The sequence below is a fragment of the Bison bison genome, unplaced genomic scaffold (genome assembly GCF_000754665.1).
Source record: "Bison bison bison isolate TAMUID 2011002044 unplaced genomic scaffold, Bison_UMD1.0 scf7180017864364, whole genome shotgun sequence".
NCBI classification, from domain to species: domain Eukaryota; kingdom Metazoa; phylum Chordata; class Mammalia; order Artiodactyla; family Bovidae; genus Bison; species Bison bison.
In genome coordinates, this window is record NW_011494936.1 from 1,412,976 (window position 1) to 1,432,037 (window position 19,062).

The 19,062-nt window shown below is 41.9% G+C and overlaps 1 protein-coding gene across 4 annotated transcripts in view; it reads right to left on the bottom strand.

The window, feature by feature from the left end:
- Positions 1-19,062, bottom strand: part of OSBPL3 (oxysterol binding protein-like 3) — a 135,233-nt gene that overhangs the window by 97,266 nt on the left and 18,905 nt on the right. For all 4 annotated transcript variants that reach the window (XM_010855375.1, XM_010855373.1, XM_010855374.1 and 1 more), the window contains exon 2: positions 5,685-5,924. In XM_010855375.1, the coding sequence (XP_010853677.1) occupies positions 5,685-5,777 (93 nt within the window). In that variant the 5' untranslated portion in view covers positions 5,778-5,924. The remainder of the gene's footprint in view (positions 1-5,684; positions 5,925-19,062) is intronic.

Below are 19,062 nucleotides of genomic sequence, written 5' to 3' on the forward strand. Positions count from 1 at the left end.
ATACATTGCATGTATGTTGGAAATTACGTACAGTGAGCATATAGTATTAATTTTATAAAAATTATTTTTAAAGAGATAAAGCAATAAATGATTCAAGAAAAATCACAAAATTCTAAAAGGTAGAACAGTTTCACATGAATCAGTCTAGCTAAAGGGGAGAGCTGAGCCAAAGTCTGGGATGAGAAGAAAACAGTGAAGCAAAGACTGACTTTGAACACTACAAGGAATGGGGTATGAAGACAACAGTCAGAAGGGATCAATAATCTATTCTTTGTATAAGCTGAGTTCCTTTAGTTGGGGATTTCCTGCAAGGAGAATAGATTCCTATTGAGTTAAGATGCTATATCTGAAAGATGGTCTACTTCAAAAAGATCCACTTCTTGTGCAGAGTATCAGGGTCCTTAAAACGAGAGTATTTCAGTTCTGGGTCTGTAATTGGCCAAAGTAAAGGGAGCTCATTAATAATTGTTTCTAAAATTTACAGAGGACCTTTCTCCAGTGAGTTTCACTGGCTTTTAGCCAGTGAAAATACTAAATATTCTCTCTCATCCCTAAAGAGGAAATGGGAGGTGAGTTTTGTCTCCATTTAATAGATGGAGAACTGAGGTGAACCTCACTTGCCAGAAGTTCCTCCAATGGCAGAATATAAAGACTGTAGCAGTCATCTCTTGATTTCAACCTGCTAATATCACTAAGGGGTGAAAATGTGGCACCCACGCTACCGTTCACCCTGCCTGTGCCCACAGCCATAGCTGAACACAGGGCATTCTCTCCCACTGAACCCAGACTCAACTGCAGAATACTTCCAAACACAATGCTCTGAGTAGCAACTACCAATAGCTAGGTGTTGGCATGGGGAAAAGTGAAAAACACACACCCGTGCAAGGACAAGGCCGAGCAAAAGAGAATGGAGTCAGAATTTAATTCCTGTTTTCTCTTGTTTTAGGCACAGGTTTTCTCTTGTTTTTAGGTACAGGTTTTAGGTACAGATGTTCAATATATCAAATGTAGCTCATATATTTTAAATTCTATTACATTCTTCTCTAAAAGTACTTTGTTAATGTGTATAAAATAAGATACATTTAAAAAGTACACATTCATATACACATTGTATACTTCTGTGGACTTCTGCACAATACTACAGAGGTTTGGGTAGGCACATGTATGATAGCTGCAAAAGTTTCTGGGACACAAAGTAGAACTCTTCACTATGAAATTTTAGGTTTTCTACAAATAGGAATGAAATTCAAAGTAATGTCAACTATAATAAAAATAAATGTTAATATGAATTCATCACCTACTATGAATCTAACCCTAGATTAAATGCTTTAGTTCTAATCCTCACAATAATCCTATGAGAAAAGAACGATTATTCCCATTTCATTGATGAGAAAACTGAAGTTTTAGAGAATCTAAGGTTGCAGAAACAAATATCAAGTGGAACCAAGATTGGAGTGTTCAAGTTCTAATCACTAGGCATAACTTCCTAAAATTATCTTGATAAAATTATATTTATGGACTGTTCCCACTGACAAAACGAGGCATTCTGCATATGAAATTTCAAAAGTCCTATTATTCAAGTTAAGAGATCACAGTACCCTTTTGCTTGGGTTTCAAGGCTGTAATTTGTACACTACATCTTAGATTCAGTTTGTAGAAGTGAAAAACACAGATCACATTTAACACCCAGATCTCATCATTTTATCCTTTAAGGAAGCAAACTCCTCTAACAGATATTTAGAAAGGAGAGTATCCACACATAAATGAGGGCTCCTTGAGATTTTATGTGAGGAGGTTCTTGGAGAGGAAAAACAAGTTCAAGTTCAGTTCAAGAAACAAGGACAAGGGCAAATTCAGTAGGAGAAACTGAAAGAGCGCCGGGTGGCTGGCATATAGAGACCTAATGTCACCTGGTGATGGTGGATGAGAATTTATATGAAAATGACTCTAGAAGACCAAGTCTTTCAGCCAAGGCTGTACTGAAAGTTTATACATTTAATGCCGCTTCCCTGTCACCATATGAGCTCCAAACATGAAAAATATACAAAGATATAAAAATGTAGGGTTTTTTCCCTTTGGTATGTCTGTGTGATTTAAAAAAAAAAAAAAAGGTTAATTATCTCATGGATAAGACACAAAATAGAAATGCAAAGAATACTGCAGACAGAGATGTCCAGGAGTTCCATCTACTCCTGTGTGCTCATAAAGCTAAAAATATCCCCAGAAAAAGCCTGAGACCTGAGCTAGCTTACTGCTGGAAATCAGAGAATGTGGAGGGGGAAGCCGTACACCATGATGAAAGACTTTATAATCTGCCTATCCAGGGAGATGGCAGGAGGCAGACAGCCTCAGCACCAGGACCTGACCATACTGCGTGCTGGCCTGGTGGTGGTTCTTAGATAGTTGTAGCTGATGTGAACAGAGGTCCCAGCTACAAACAGATTTTACTCTGGTCTGGGATCATCAGAGATAGGAAGTAGGTAATAGGAAATTCTGAGCTAGGGCAGGATGAGTACAGAGAGAAGGATAAGGGGAAAGCAAGTGCAAAATCACACCCTAAACTGTAATTCCAAAGTACATAAGAAACACTAGCACTAACGAAGATGGCCAGTAAATTTAACATCTGACTTATCTCCTCCAGATGGAATGAACAGAACCTAAAAATGACTTTAATCTGGAGATTTAAAAACAAGTAGGTTGTTACACAGGTTATCTTCATTGGCTGTATTTTAAAATTCCTCAAATATAATTTCTTATTATATATAAATCTTAAAGTTTTAAATGTTGAACTTAAACTATCCAGAGATTGGAAACACAGTGTGATCATTATGTTTAGAATCTGAAAGACCCCTGGATAAGGCTGTGTTCCCTAAGAGTCCTGAAGTAAGAACTTCCATGGTCCCTGCATTTCTGCAGCATGTTCAGAGACTAAAAGACAATAGTGGGATAGTGTGTGATGGAGAAATGGACGTGAATTGCCAAGGTGAACAACACAGAGGGAAAAGCTGAGCCAATCCTATAACAGAACACTCATTTTGACAGAAGGATGGAAAAATGGACATAATAAGAAAAGATTCCTAAAAAATAAACATGGCTTTATAACTAGATTTTGGAGAAGGAAATGGCAACCCACTCCAGTACTCTTCCTGGAGAATCCCATGGACAGAGGAACCTGGCGGGCTATAGTCCATGGGGTCGCAAGAGTCGAACACAACTTATCAACTACACCACCACCACCACCATAACTAGATTCAGGTTACAGTTGGAATGCTTTGCCGTGCTACCACGCTCAGTTGCTTCAGTCATGTCTGACTCTTTGCAACCTCATAGACTGCAGCCTGCAAGCCTCCTCAGTCTGTGGGATTTTTTTCGGGCAAGAATACTGGAGTGGGTTGCCACTCCCTCCTCCAGGGGATCTTCTTGACCCAGGAATTGAACCTGTATCTCCTGCATTGCAGGTGGATTCTTTACTGCTAAGCCACCAGGGAAGATCCAGAGTTGGAATAAACTTATTAAATTCTCCATCTTCTCTGCCACAGAGCAAAAGTATAAGTATTGATATTCATAAAGCAAAATAACATGCACATTAAATTGAGAGATCCTAAATATAAACGATGACCATTTGATGAATGAATGGCTGAATGATCAACTCATTCTAAGTCAGAAAAAACGGTGAGGCATTACGCATATTCTTCTTACTCTTTATGTTGGAACTCAAAAATAAAAGCTCTGTGAAAAACCAAATCAATCCGTTTCCAGTAACACATCAAAAACATGTTTCTGTGGTATTCAGTCCTAGAATTTAATTTTCCTGCTCCAACTGCTATGCTGTTATATATAAGCACTGGCTGCTTGAATGAATCACATGCTATCCCTTCATCCAAGGAGGACACAGGAATAGATGCTACTGCTGCTGAGTCACTTCAGTCGTGTCCGACTCTGTGCTACCCCATAGATGGCAGCCCACCAGGCTCCCCCGTCCCTGGGATTCTCCAGGCAAGAACACTGGAGTGGGTTGCCATTTCCTTCTCCAATGCATGAAAGTGAAAATTGAAAGTCTCTCAGTCGTGTCTGACCCTCAGTGACACCATGGACTGCAGCCTTCTGGGCTCCTCCATCCATGGGATTTTCCAGGCAAGAGTACTGGAGTGGGGTGCCATTGCCTTCTCTGGAATAGATGCTACTAAGTGCAAAACATTGGGGGAAAATAATACACTTTGCTTTAATCCCAACCAGAGTTGCGGCTGACGGAAAGAAACACTCTCATGAAAAGCTGACAAAGAGGGTGAGATTAGCCACCCTCATGAAACTAGAATTCCTAGGGAGCCATGATGTATTCTGGAGGAGGGCATGGCAAGCCACTCCAGTATTCTTGCCTGGAGAATCCCATGGACAGAGGAGCCTGGAGGGCTACAGTCCACAGGGTCACAAAGAGTTGAACACAACTGAGCGACTAAGCATAGCACAGCACAGCACATGATGCATTAGACAAGGAGTAATTTTCGTCATTTGTTTTTAACCCCAGAAGCAGGTGATGACAGTAATGGGTGAAAAAATTACTCTTCCTAACCTCTCAGGGGAGACCTTGGAGAACTCCTCAAATGTCCCTATGGCAAAATCTCATTTGTCTGGAATTATAGGTTCTATTACTACAAAGCAGTATTGAGAGGTGACAAGCTCCCTGTCCAAGGCAGTGTTGGAATGGAAAGACCCGTGATGACGTGTCATAAATGTGTGGATGTGCGGAGGTGGGTGGTTGCTTGACTGTTGCTTCCAAATCTGGAATCAAGGACTCAGGGTCAATTTAGGTCAGTGTGTCCCATGGAGGAGAGGCAAGGCCAGCACAGCCTGCAGACATTGAAAAGGCTCTGAGACCACTTTGCTTTAAACCCACAGCTTTCGGACAGCCCACTCTCTACTTAACTGAAGGTGAAAGAATTATAATGATTAATGTGCATTTACTGCCACGGATCTAAAACCAGCAAATTCTGCCAACAGGGATTTTTTAAGAAAGGAAACCAAGGAACAACATATAATTAGCTGACAGTTATTTAGGAGTTAATTATTCAGTCCTTTGTTTCACTTCTTCCTACTTAATTCCTTTTGACCACTTCTCTGTTGACTTGCTTCCCTTGCCCATTAGAGAAGTGAAACAGGTGAGACTCCAAGTTATAAGGGGGCATTCTGTGGCTGGAAGCAGTCATAAAAGGTTTGGTAAAAGGAAGGAAAGGAGGGCAGGAGGATGTTATAATTACTGGAAAAGTGATTGTTTGTTTTTTTGTTTTGGTTAGCGGAGTATAAAGAAAGTGTGGGCTCTGAAGTCAAACAGAATGAGCTCTGGTTTCTTGTTTCTGCCACTTAATAGACAATCTGTGTGTCCTCAGGCAGAATAACTTGGTTGGTCTGACTCAGCTTCCTTACAGAGAAAAGAGGAATATCAATATCTGTGTTGGAAGACAGTGGCAACAATTGAATAAAATAATGCAAAGAGCCAAATACAAATTTTCAGACTCTCAAGCTGCATTATGAAAATTTTCTAAAATTTACTCCTCTCAGATAACTAAGATATGACTAAAAGCAAATGTTCCTAAAATGAGAAGTAGGAGTTCCCAAGTAAATGTACACATTTTAATCTGCAAACTTCTTGATTTAAATTTGCTCTTGAAATTTCCATTAAACTTTACCTGTCGACTTCCTTGCTTGGAAGAGCAGCTGCTTGTGCTCCTTGAAGGTGAGACCAATTTTTGGGATACCGCAAGGCTCTTCTCATCACTCATCCTGAATAGCGTGTCACTTGGCCTCAGTGTAGTCAGAATGCCATCAGAAGACAGTGGAGCAGGGAGTATGGAAGTCCCAGACAGGCAGGTGGCTCAGCTTTTATCCAATATGTTTTAAAAGCATTTTGGATGCCCTAGAAGAAATCCCTAAAACCAAAATAAAAGAATTAACAAAAAGGTCCAGGCATCAGACATCATCTATAATTAGCCACTGAATGTCTGAAAGTGGTTTATCTACACTACAGATTACAGATCCATTACGATCCATGATGGTTAGTCACATCAGGGGCTGGGAAGAAAAAGATGCTTTATACCTATCTCTTATTGAAAGTTATGGCGGTGGTTTTTCATGTATGTGGGTTTTCATGTAGCTTTGCAATATGACAGGCTTAAGAACACTAGCAGAAAATCTGAGTCCAGACACATAGAAAATCTGTACCATAAAAAAATCCCAAATCACAGTGAGATACCACTTCATACCCATGATGATAGATATAATAAAAAACCTGAAAAATAACAAGTGTTGGAAGAAACTGGAACCTCCAGGTATTCCTGCTAGAAATTCAAAATGGTGCAGCTGCAGTTGACAACAGTCTGGCAGATTTTTAGAAGTTAAACATAGAATTATCCTATGATTCAGCACATACTCCTAGGTATATACCAAAAGAATTACAAAAAAGTATTCTAACAAAAACTTGTGCAAGAAGGTTCACAGCAATGCTATTTACTCACAATAGCCAAAGGCAAAAATAACCCAAATGTCCATCAACTGATAAACGAATAAATTACATACTGTAAATGATAGGGGTCTAGAAGTTTGTGCCTCCCCCCAACCCCACCATCCAAATTCATATGTTGAAATCCTAATGCCCAATGAGATTGTATTAGAAGGTAGGGATTTGGGGAAGTGTTAGGTCCTGAGGGAAGAGCCCTCATGAATGGAATTACTGCCCTTATGAAAGAGACCCCAGAAGTCCCCAGCCCCTTCCACCATGTGAGGCTACCATGATAAGCCTGCCACCCAAAGAGGGTACTCTGACCATACTGACATCCTCATCTTGGACTTCCAGCCTCTAGTCCTGTGAGGAATAAATTTCTGTTGCTTATATGCCATCCAGTCTGCGACATTTTGTTAGAACAGCCCAAACAGACTAAAACAGTATAATCACACAATGGAATTATTTATTCAGTAATTAAAAGGAATGAAGTACTGACACAAGCTATAACATAAATGAACCCTAAAACATTATGCTAAATGAAACAGCCAGACATAAAAAATACCCCACATATTATGTTTCTATTTATATGAAACATCCAAAGCAGGCAAATCCATAGAGACAGAAAGCCAATTAGTGGTTGTCAGGGGCTGGGGGATTTGAGGAATAGAGTTCAGCTACAGGGTTTCCTTTAATGGTGATTAAAATGTTCTGGAACCAGTATATTGTGAAAGTACTAAATGTCACTGAATTATATACTTGAAAATGGTTAAAAAGTTAATTTCATGTTATGTATATTTTACTACAATTTTTTAAAATCCCTTTCTATTTTTTTCAGGGGATGTGGTTGGGGAATTTGTTCTACCAAGGTTTCTGGAGACATCTAAAAAAAACTACAACATGGTGTAACAAAAACCATGGGGAAAGCAGAATTTTCCATATCATCTATTAGTATATTAGTAAGGGCTTCCCTGGTAGCTCAGCTGGTAAAGAATTCACCTGCAATGCAGGAGACCCCAGTTTGATTCCTGGACAGAGGAGCCTGGTGGGCGCAACTGAGCAGCTAAGCACAAAACTAAAGCAGTGGTCATCTGGTGAGTCCGTACTACTTACGGCCAAGCACTTTAATATGGGTTCCCCACACAGTGTCTCATTTCATCCAAGTCTGATGGGATGGGTATGATCTGTGTTTTACAGGGGAAAAAGCCAAGTTCCTAAGAAGTTAGGTCACTTGACCAACCACACAGCCGGCAAGTGACTGAATCCAGGCTAGATGCCGGGCCTATAACCTTGGTGCTGGAAATGAGCATGCCTGGGTAGCCAGGGCTGGTGAGAACAGCTACTGCCCCATCTCTGGGACCTAAGAGAACTGAGGAGCTAAGCTAGGAAGACTCAGGAGGGAGCGCATCAGAAGCCAGCTCTGAAGAGGCAACGCTCCATCTTTTCCACAGCACCGATCTCCAAGGTGGCGGGTATCTCTGGTGGGGAAGGGGATGGACAGGACAGACGCAGAGACCCCTTTATGAAACCGAGTCCCCTGAAACTGAGTTCCATGCTGAACTGGTGATTAATCTCCCTATCCAAAACTTTATTCCCTTTCTTGTTTCACACTGTTCCTCCTCAGGATTGAAGAGTATCAAAGAAACAAGGCAGGAGCCTGTGGAGCCTTCGCAGGACAGACCAAGTTTCTGAGACTGTTACGTCACCAATCCCCATCCCCACGTCCTCCGCCTGCCTCTTGTTTATAGGAAAGCTTTAGTTTCCTAGGTCTCCCCTGAGTCTCAAAAGGCTGGCTCAAGAGTTAATGATTAGGAAATGTGATGATGTAGAAACAAAGAATGGCTTTGGGGCCAGGAAACTGGTAACAATTTAGACCATAAACCAGCAGAGTCACTGAACTCCCAGTTCCATAAAAGATATAAAGGACTCAAACCTGTTTTTGCTGAAATCAGGACCCCACCAGATGAAAACTGCTGACCACAAGCATGGAGACCCCCGACTGGGTTGAAACTAGAAGACTGGTGATGTTTGAAACTTCGCCTTGATGCCAATCAGTATGAGGACTGTGCAAAAGCTGATCACACACCCCGCAGCCCCCTCACTCTCACTGTCTTTAAAACCTTTGTCTCCCAACTGGCAACTTGGAGATGGTCTTAGGACATTAGTCCACCATCTTCCCAGGTTGCTGGCCTCCTGAATAAAGCAATTTTTCCTTTTCCACCAACTCTTGTCTCTTGAGTTCTGGCCTTTTGAGCAGGGAGCAGTTGAACCTGGGTTTGGTGCCAGCCTCCTTTGGTTACATTTACAAGTGGTTGGCTGTACTGCCCCTGGCCAACTCTTCAGCTCTTTAGAGGGGAACCACTGCCTTCATCCACAGCCCTGAGTTAAGGATGACTAACATGTTTAGGTTTTGCCTTCAGACTTTTATTTAACACACTAAGTTCAAAAAACTTCTACAACTTTCCCAAGCATGTTAACAATAATTGAAAAATTTTTTAATCTAATTTATTTGGTTCTTAGTAAATAATAAAGAATTATATAGCTGTCCAGGAACAAGCTAGTTAAATATTATATCAAACTTCTGGTTAATTGTTAAATACTCAAGTCTACTATTCCTTTCACTAACACTTCTAAAATAATGAGTATGCCAAGGTCATAAAATAAAACCAAGACAACAAAGAAAAACATCAAAATCTCAGAAAATAAAATAAAGGTAGCTATAAGTCATAGAACTCAATTCCCATGTTGCTTTTATAGAGTTTCCCTACAAATCTATGTATTCATCATATATCGAATCCCAACAATAAATAAGACTAAAAGCAAACCAACACCAGCCTCCTGGGAAGTTAGCTTTACTTATGGGGCATGACTAATTGTACCTAAAGTTAGAAGCAAATGCAGCCCAGTTAAAAATGAGAAGAGAGGCTGTTAAGATATATCAACAGTGTGTTTAAAAGCAGTGTTTGCTGTTGCTATTTAAGAAAGAAAGAAAAAGAAAAACCTGATGGGAACCCCAAATGATGAAATGTCTGTGGGGGCAGCCATTGCCATGACAACCGGTCTCACAGTGGATGAGAAATGCCAACAAAGGGATTCCACTTTTGTGTGTGTGTTTGTTTTGTTTTGTTCTGTTTCAAGGCTGAGATGCCAACAGTGAGAGCACGGGACAAGGTGAAGTGTGACATGTGCAGAGGGATAGAAAAGAGCACTTAGGCCATAAAGCAAGAGTCAAAATTCTGAAACTGTGCCAAATCAGAAACACCATAATCCTGTCCTAGAGTAGAGGCATCTGATTAAAAGAGTCATCTTTATCTTTTAACCCTGTCAAACTTCACCTTGCAGGCAACAGCAACTAAGGCCAGAGCTGTGAGTAAGCTAAATCCCATACTCATTGAAGTTGGAACTTTGAGTAAAGACCTCTGAAGGTACCATCTGCTGTGGGCCCACCCCTGCCTCCTCCTCCTCCTCTTCTGGGTAAAAGAAAAAGTGGGCATCTACAACCCTGCCCACATCCACCCCTGGGTGAGTTTGAGATGATGCCTAAGGAAATAGATGTTTCATCCCCCAGCACCTTCCTGTCTAACCTCATCAGAAATTCAGTCAAAATTACCAGGGGCAACTTAAAGGTGAAAAGAAGTCAAATTCTGGGGAAAGGATATGTTTAAATCAGGGCAGAATAAAGAATGAAGGCAGTAGTAGCCCCAGACTAAGGTACCAGAGGAGTAAGCTGGTTGCATGGAATGAGGCAGCTATTGCCTCCAACTCATGGGACCCTGCAGGCTGGCCTGGGGTTGGCTGGGGCAGGGGGGAGGGCGTGGAGGTGGGTCACCAGAGGAAAGACCTCAATGAGAGTCCTTACACAGAGGACCTCGACAAAGGGGAGTCACATGAAAGTCTGGTGTCATCTACTCCAACTAGCTAAGTAAAAGGGCAAAGAGAAAGCCCTGTAGGGAGACAGACACTGGCCAGCGGCCAGGCCACAGATCCAGTGGTGTAAGTCTTGAAGAGGCAGGTACACATGAAAAACACTGGTGCTTTTGATCCCCCATGGACAACCTCTAACTCAAGATTATTGGTTTGAAAAAAAATACAAGAGTTTCCTTGCTCATAGACTGAGAACAACCTTAGGACAATATTTCCCCCTTAATATTCACTGAGTCAACTTATATATAGTAAAGTGAACAAATCTTAAGTGCACAGACAACCCTGAGAGCTCACATTTTATATTTGCAAATACTGACATAACCACCACCTGGATCAAGAAATGGAGCATATGCAGCCTCCCCACAAGGTTTCTGCACCCTCTGGCCCTTGATCTGCCTGGTGGGGAGCTGGTTCTTCTGCTCCTGCAGGTACTTGTCAACATACCCCAGGGACAGAGAGCTGGGACCTCCTGAGCTTGCCAGAACAGGAAATATGACGGCTCTTGTGCCTTCTGGCTAATACAAGTGTTTGTTGTGCAACAGAACTCACTCTGAGACTCACTCTCATTTCAACAAATCACCTAGTAGCCAAATCCAATAGGGATAAGAAGCTCAATGCATTTACGTCAATTCAAAAATGCTCCTTTGGGCCTCTGAGATGAGCTTGGATCCTCTCTCACCACTGCCACCCGTCTGGACAAGCAGCAGGGTCAGGTCCAAGAGAAAATGGAGCTCTGATTACAAGTCCACTGGGCATAAGAGGTGCAGACATATGCCGTCTCAAGGCTCAATTAGGGAAGAGAGAACTCCTATTTCTACCAAGAAAGGGGAAGAATAAAAGACCAAAGCACTGTCGAGCAATTTGGCAACAAAGGCTATTTTAAGGCCTATTTTAGAAATTTTCACTAAGAAAAGAATGTACAGTTTGGGAAAAGACACAAAGAAGAGATTCACATCAAGACCTATGTGCCTTCATGAAAAGATGATCAATATCACTAATTATTAGAGAAATGTAAATCAAAACTAAAATGAGGCATCACCTCACAACTGTCAGAATGGCTATCATCAAAAAGAACACAAATAACAAAAGTCAGTAAGGATGTGGAGAAAAGGGAACCTTCATGCACTGCTTGTGGCAATGTAAGTTGGTACAGTCTAAGTTGCTTCAGTCATGTCCAACTCTTTGCAACGCTATGGTCTGTAGCCTGTCAGTATGGTACAGCCATTATGGAAAACAGTATGGAGGTCCCTAAGAAAACTAAAAAATAAAATTACCATATAATCTGGAAACCCCACTCCTGGGCATATATCTACACAAAAACATAATTTAAAAAGATACATGTACCCCTATGTTCATAGCAGCATTATTCACAATAGCAAGACATGGAAATAACCTAAATGTCCACCAAGAGATGGATGAATAAAGACGACGACACACACAAAAGAATACTACTCATCCATAAAAGAATGAAACAATGCCATTTGCAGCAACGAGGATGCAACTAGAGATTATCATACTAAGTGAAGTCAGAAAGAAAAAGACAAATACCATGTATCACTTATATGTAGAATCTAAAATATGGCACAAATGATTTTCTTGTTCAGTCACTCAGTCGTGTCCAACTCTTTGCAACCCCATGGACTGCAGCACGCCAGGCTTCCCTGTCCTTCACCATCTCCCAGAGCTTGCTCAAACTCATGTTCACTGAACCTACCTGTGAAACAGAAAGAGACTCACAGACATAGAGAACAGAGTTGTGGTTGCCAAGGGGATGGAGGAGAGATTGACTGGGAGTTTGGGGTTTATAGATGCAAACTATTACGTACAGAATGGATGGGAACTATATTCAATATCCTGGGATAAACCATAGTGAAAAGAATATAAAAAAGAATGCATATATGTATATAACTGAGTCAATTTGCTGTACAGCGGAAATTAACACAACCTTATAAATCAACTATGTGTGTGTGCTCAGTCATGTCTGACTCTTTGCAAGCCCATGGACTGTAGCCCCCCAGGCTTCTCTATCTATGGAATTTTCCAGGCAAGAAAACTGGAGTAGGTTGCTATTTTGTACCCCAGGAGATCTTCCTGACCCAGGGCACAAACCGGCATCTCTTGTGTCTCTTGGATTGGCAGGCAGTTTCTTTATCACTGTACCGCCTGGGAAGCACTTCAATTAAAATAAATTTTTTTGTAAAGAGTTACGTGCCTTGAAAGGAGCTAGACTTGGGTTTAAATTGGTGCTCCCTTATTACAAACTCTGTTCACCTTGATCAATGTATTAACCTCTCTGATCTTCAGGGTTTCTTTATGTAGGAGACAGAGAACTGTGAGGATTAAATGAGAAAATGAGACCTGCCCTGAATCCAATAGACACTTAACAGAAGCTAGTTTCATATCCTCCTTACTTGACTTCCTGGAAGTGTCATATGCACCAAAGATACAATCCTATACTCCTCTTGCAACCAAAAACAAATAAGTACTCTACAGAATGTTGAAACGTTTTTGTCTCTCAATATATTAACATTTCCCCAAATCTGTAACACAAGTGTGAACAGATTTTTTAACCGTCAAAGCAGCATGCTTACTTTGGGACAAGCCATACATGCAGAAAGATTAAAGCCACATAGTTCATCACCACTGGCTGCCCCCAAAAGCAATTAAACTTGTAGATCTGGAATGGCAGCATATAACAGAGCCATTTATTGGACCTATTAGACCTGAGGGTCTGCACTCACACATTTGGTCATGTTTTGCTTGAAAAACACAGGGTTTGCTTCCAGCCTTGGAAACAACTCCTATGAAGACCAGATGGCATACAGTTTCAGTTAATTTAAAATTTCCCAGTAAGATATGCCAACTAAAGAAGGTCCTTTACCACCCAGTTCAAGGATTAGCCACTGCAGTCACTGACCTTCAACATACCATGAAAGGATTTCGGGGTGGAATCAGGAATGAGGCACTCTGTGCTCTGCGAAAACTGGCAGAACAGGCCTTTAGATAGCTAGATATTTTCAGGAGAAATTTTATGCAAGCAGTTTCTTGCATCTTTCCATACTTAGAAAAGTACTAAAACCATTAACTAAGATATTTGTTCCTCATGACTGGCAGCAACCCCCTGCCAAGATGTGTGCTTGACTGCATGTACCCCTTCTCCCAAATCATATACCTACTGAGCTATTCTCCCAACTTCTTCAAAGCAGTCTTCAGGGCAATCTGAGAGGCTGTCTCTCAAGCTACAGCCCTTAGTAAGCCCTCAAATAAAACTAGAACTCACAGCTTTCATGTTGTATGTTTGTATTTCAGCTGACAAATATATGCATAAATTATGCACTGAAGTAACACCAAAATATGTATAATGGAGTGTCCATTTCTGGTCTTCATTGGTAAAAGAAAATTATTCAAATCCTGGATATGCATCTTTTTGGAAATGATACCTTCTGAAACATCTTGATTCCCCAAAATGTTATATGATCAAAAGTAGGGCTTTCATTATTTGACTGTAAGCTCCAAAATGATCAGAGCTTTCCAGAAGCTAGTTCTAACCACAGTGCCCTTGGACAGCTGGCCCTGGCTTTCTGTGTGCGATGCTGGCCAATCTGTGTTAACTATCTGGACTCTGGATGGCTAGATTGATGCAGGGAGGCTGACATCTGACTGTCCCTGGAGGATGAGTCCTGTGGCTCAGAGGCAAAGGAGCTGCCACCCCCTCTACCCTAATGGCAGACAGCCCCTCCACAAACTTTCTGTCCTTGTATTTTCTCTATCCTAGACCTGCTGGGAGGACAGGGGTCTAGAGGTCTAAAGATTCAAATGCTTACTTTGTCACATTAAAACAGAATATCCATTTCCTCCCCCTCCCAATCCATGAAAAGCACATTATCTGCCCTTTGTGTTCCACTTCTTCAGAGAGGAACATGTTATTGCGCAGGTCTCAATCCAGCAATAGAAATGCATGGGAACACAGATTTGGAGTGTGGCAGCTTCCATGAGACAAAAACCTTGACAGTGACACCAGGTTTAAGTTTTGTTCAAACCATTTATCTTCCACCATTGAATAAAAAGAATGAAAAGCCTCAAAATACTAGTCAGTCACTATACAGAATCCTGGAACCTAAGAGTGAATTCTAGCCCAACTTTTCACGCAAAGCGAGAATTCTCTCAGTAACGTTGCTAGATCATTTCTTCTTGACCATTTCCTATAACAGAAACAGGGCACCTCAGGTTACTTTTTGTTAAAAATGCCTTTTCACTTAGAGTTGAACTTTGTCTCACTAGGACACATGGGTCCTCCATCTGCACTCCATCACTAAAGAGAGCACGATGAACCAGTTCTATCACCATAACATGCATTGGAACTACCATCACTTCCACTCCCCACCCAGCAAATCTTTTCTTCCCCAAAACGGTCACATTCACATCAGCCACTTCTTATCTGATCTTCATAATCACAGATATCCAACTCTGATTACACTTCAATTTGTCTGTGCTTCCCTGAAAATGGTTCCCAGATGTAAAGACAACTTCCAGGCACGGTCTGCTGAGAGCAGGAGAGAAGGAAACAATCACCTCCCTTGCCTTATACACACTGCAACTGTTAATACTGCCTCATTCATCCTGGCTGGGGACTCCCACCCTCTTCCCAGCTCACACTGTCCTTTCCGTTCTCTAGGACTGTGATGTGATAGGAACTGTGGAGAAGCTGGCCTGCCTTCTTTCTGAGCAGGATTCCTTATTTCCTTTAGCTGAAACTCAGGACTTGATGGTTCTTTATTATGATTAATTACCCCATATTAGTTTTGTCTCATCATCCCAGCCTATCAAGATATTTCTGGGCAGGGACTGTCATTCTGTGTGTTTGGCCAACTTTTCCTTTGTTGTGCCATTCAGAGATTGCACAGGCATGTGAATTCTGTCCTCATCCAAGTAAATCACACGGTAGATTTAATAAGAAGAGTGTCAAGGGCACTGAGGTTTTCTCCATTGCTTGATGTTAATTTGTTCATTAATTAACATTTCGGGGACCAACTGTGCCAAGCCACTGCAAATCCCCATAACCGTAGAGTCATGTCTCATTTCTCAAAGTGCCCAGATCTACCTTCTTCAAAATCTCAAGGATCGTTGTTTAAAAGCCAGATTTTGGAAGCTCCGAAACCTTCTTTTATTATCCAAAGCTTGTGGGTTTTCAAAAATTGAGCTCAGACCAGGAGCATCAACATTACCTGGGAGCTTGTGAGAAATGCAAATTCCCAGGCCCCACCACAGACCTGCAGATTTGGGAACTGAGAGTGGGGCTGAGTCATCTGTTTTCAGCAAGTTCTCCAGGAGATTCTGACACATGGGTGTAAGGATCACTGCTGTAGTTGAATACTGCATCTCTGGCAGAGAACCCTGGGGCATCCAGTGTACTTTCATCAGGAGATTGGAGGAGACCCTGAGCTCTTTTCCGAGGAAGATTCTGTCCTGTTTCTTAGCTTCTCCTTTAAGCCAAGGACAGCAAAAGCCAGGTATATGTGTTTCCTGTCTCCACTCCCATACTTAAAACACTCCCATCATGGTGAGTTTTCTCCAACAGATCACCAAAAACCTGGAAGACAGTTGGCTGGAAAAATCCTATCCTGCCAAGGTCCACATGGGTACAGTGGGGCAGGCAGAGGTCTGTGAATCCCTTCATCCTGATCAGGAGCCTGAATTTCACAAGACAATCACTGTGGTCTGATCGCAAGAGTCACCACCCACAGACTTATCCTTCCTCAACACAAAGCATCTATCCCTCCAGGCTCTTGCCAAACATTATGACCTTGAACACTGTACTGTCCAGACTTTATAGGCAATGAATCTCAACTCTGACTGCACATTAGAATTACATAGGAAACTTTCTAAAATGCTTATGGCCAGGCCCAAATTTATCATATTGCAACCTGGGGTGGGGGGTCAGGCTTTTATATTCTAAAACCTTCACAAGTGATTCTGATGTGGAAAAAGGGTTGAGGGCCACCAGCAAATAATCCAGAAATATAATTTGTACACCCAGCTCAAGCCAGATCATCAAATGGATGAGCTGATGGAACTGTACTATTCTGATCTGTGAAGAATTGCTTTCCCTGCACTGTCCTCTAGACTTAAGCCTCTGACCTACAATGAAAGAGATCATATCTGTAAAAACAAAGAGCTAAGCCAACAACCCACCCGAGGATACTGGGAAATTCTGTAGAGTGATGGAATAATTGAGACTACAAGCTCTGGGGCTTCCCTGGTGGCTCAGTGGTAAAGAATCCATCTGCCAATGCAAGAGACCCAGGTTCGATCCCTGGTCCAGAAAGATCCCACACACCGGGGAGCAACTAGGCCCTGGTGCCACAGCTATTGAGCCTGTGCCCTGGAGCCTAGGAATCACAACTACTGAAGCCCACGTGCCCTAGAGCCCACTCTCTGCAATAAAAGAAGCCACTGCAATGAGAAGCCTGCGCACCACAACCACAGAGTAGCCCCTACTTTCCTCAATTAGAGAGAAGCCAGAGCAGCAAGGAAGACCCAGCATAGCCCAAAACAAACAAATAAATAAAATTAGGGCAAAAAAGACTACAAGTTCTGCATTCAAACTGCCTGGGCTCAAATCCAGCCTTAATAGGTGGCTTTAGGGAAGTTTTCAGCCTCTCAAATCCTGTATTTCATTTGACAGTTGGAAATAAAGCATTGCCCCAAAAGGGTTTTTGGGGTGATTTGACAAGTTAATCCATATACAAGCACAGGAAAGGTAAGGGGGCAGTCATCTCTGGATGAGTTATTACAGGATGTTGTGGTCACTGTTGTGACAACACCACGGTGGCTGCTTTTCTCTTTTAATGAGAAAAAAATAAAAGGATATATACAAATATCTATATTCCTAGCACCCCAAATTAATAGGTCTCCATCCTTATTTGCATAAACATATTTATCATTTTTCTTTTAAAAATTGTGCATAATAAATAATATCATACCATACGTTTCTTTCTGCAGCTGGTTTATTTTCACTCAAAATTATCACATACATACGCATACACTGGGCTTCCCTGGTTGCTCAGATGGTAAAGAATCTGCCTGCGATGCAGGAGACGTGGGTTCAGTCCCTGGGTTGGGAAGGTCCCCTGTAAAAGGGAATGGCTAACCACTCCAGTATTCTTGCCTGGGGAATTCGATGGACAGAGACATCTGGTGGGGCTATTCTGATGGGCAGAGATGTCCATGAGACTGCAAGAGTCAGACACAACTGAGCAACTAACACACACACACACACACACACCCAAGTTCATTCCTACCACATAATTCCATGGTATATTTCACCTTGTTTGACTTATTCTCCTTTAGGTTGTTTCTGGTTCTTTGCCCTTAAGAACAGTGCTACAGGATGTGCTGCTTGGGAGGCTGTGGCCTAACTGTCTAAAATAAGCAGAACTGCTGTATCATAAGGTAGAACTAGTTTTAGTTTTACCAGCTATTTCATATTGCTCCTCCAAATGGCCATACCAATTCACACAAGACAAAGATTTCTTTGAAGGACTTTTATAAGAATAGGCTGTACATTCAGATCTCAGTATCAGAGTGCCTCTCCTAAGTGACCGGTTTGTTATAGCTTTTAGTCATTGAGAATTTATACATAAAAATGTATGCCTTTTATTTGGGGCATGAGGGTGCATCAGTCAGATTGATGCCAGCACTGCTGGTGAACCTCAGTGGCAGAAGAGCCCCTCCGTGTGCTTGGCTTACCTTCATTGTCCCTGTGCTCCAATTCTCTTGACTTCCCACTATTTCCTGTGTAGCGTGTGTATTCTTGGAAACCACTTCAAAGAGTTGGTGAAATTAGATGATGTTTAAATAAGTTTTATCTGTTTGTTTTTTTTTTTTTTTTTTTAAGCTAGAAAGTTGTACAAGCTGCTGCTGGGCTCTTGGCAAGATGTTCTGACAATGAATAGTTTTCTTCCTGCTCTAGGCTGCCTTCCATGGTATTTCTTTAGGTGAGCCCTGGCCTCAGCTTGACAGTTGCAACTGCCTCCAGCGTCTCCAAGTGGGAAGGGAGGACGAGACAGACAGATGATGATTCTAGTGCACAGAACTGGAAGACAGCACGTCAGTGAAGAAAGGAACAGGAGACTGGGAGAGGCCTGAATGGCCATGGTCCTTACTACTAGCCTTCCAGAAGTTTACAGATGGACAATTCAGAGCTGGCAGGGTTTCTAGGAGAGCATGCTTACAGGCAGATGTGGAGGAGGTGGCACAGGTTATTTCCAAATCTTATGAAAATTTCATGTCACACACCTAAACAATCCTAGGCTTCACCAGAAGAGAAGCTATTGACTCAAACATTAATTTTCTACCTTGCTCACAAGGCTATCACAAGATAGATACCTTATCAAACACTTCAAATAGACTCTTCATAGGTCTGACATCCTTAAAAAATAGAAGAGCTTGCTATGCATAAACCCTCTCTGGCAATACTGATTGGCTGCCTTAATGGCCAGGGCTTGGTTCCAACGCTGAGCCCCTACTGCTGGTCACATGTCCCCTAGTTAGGCAGCTGTCTATGTGCTCTGCTGCCCTCACCCTTCTAGCCCACAGCCTGGTGGACACGCCTGGATTTATCACTGGAACAGGAAGCCTACTGC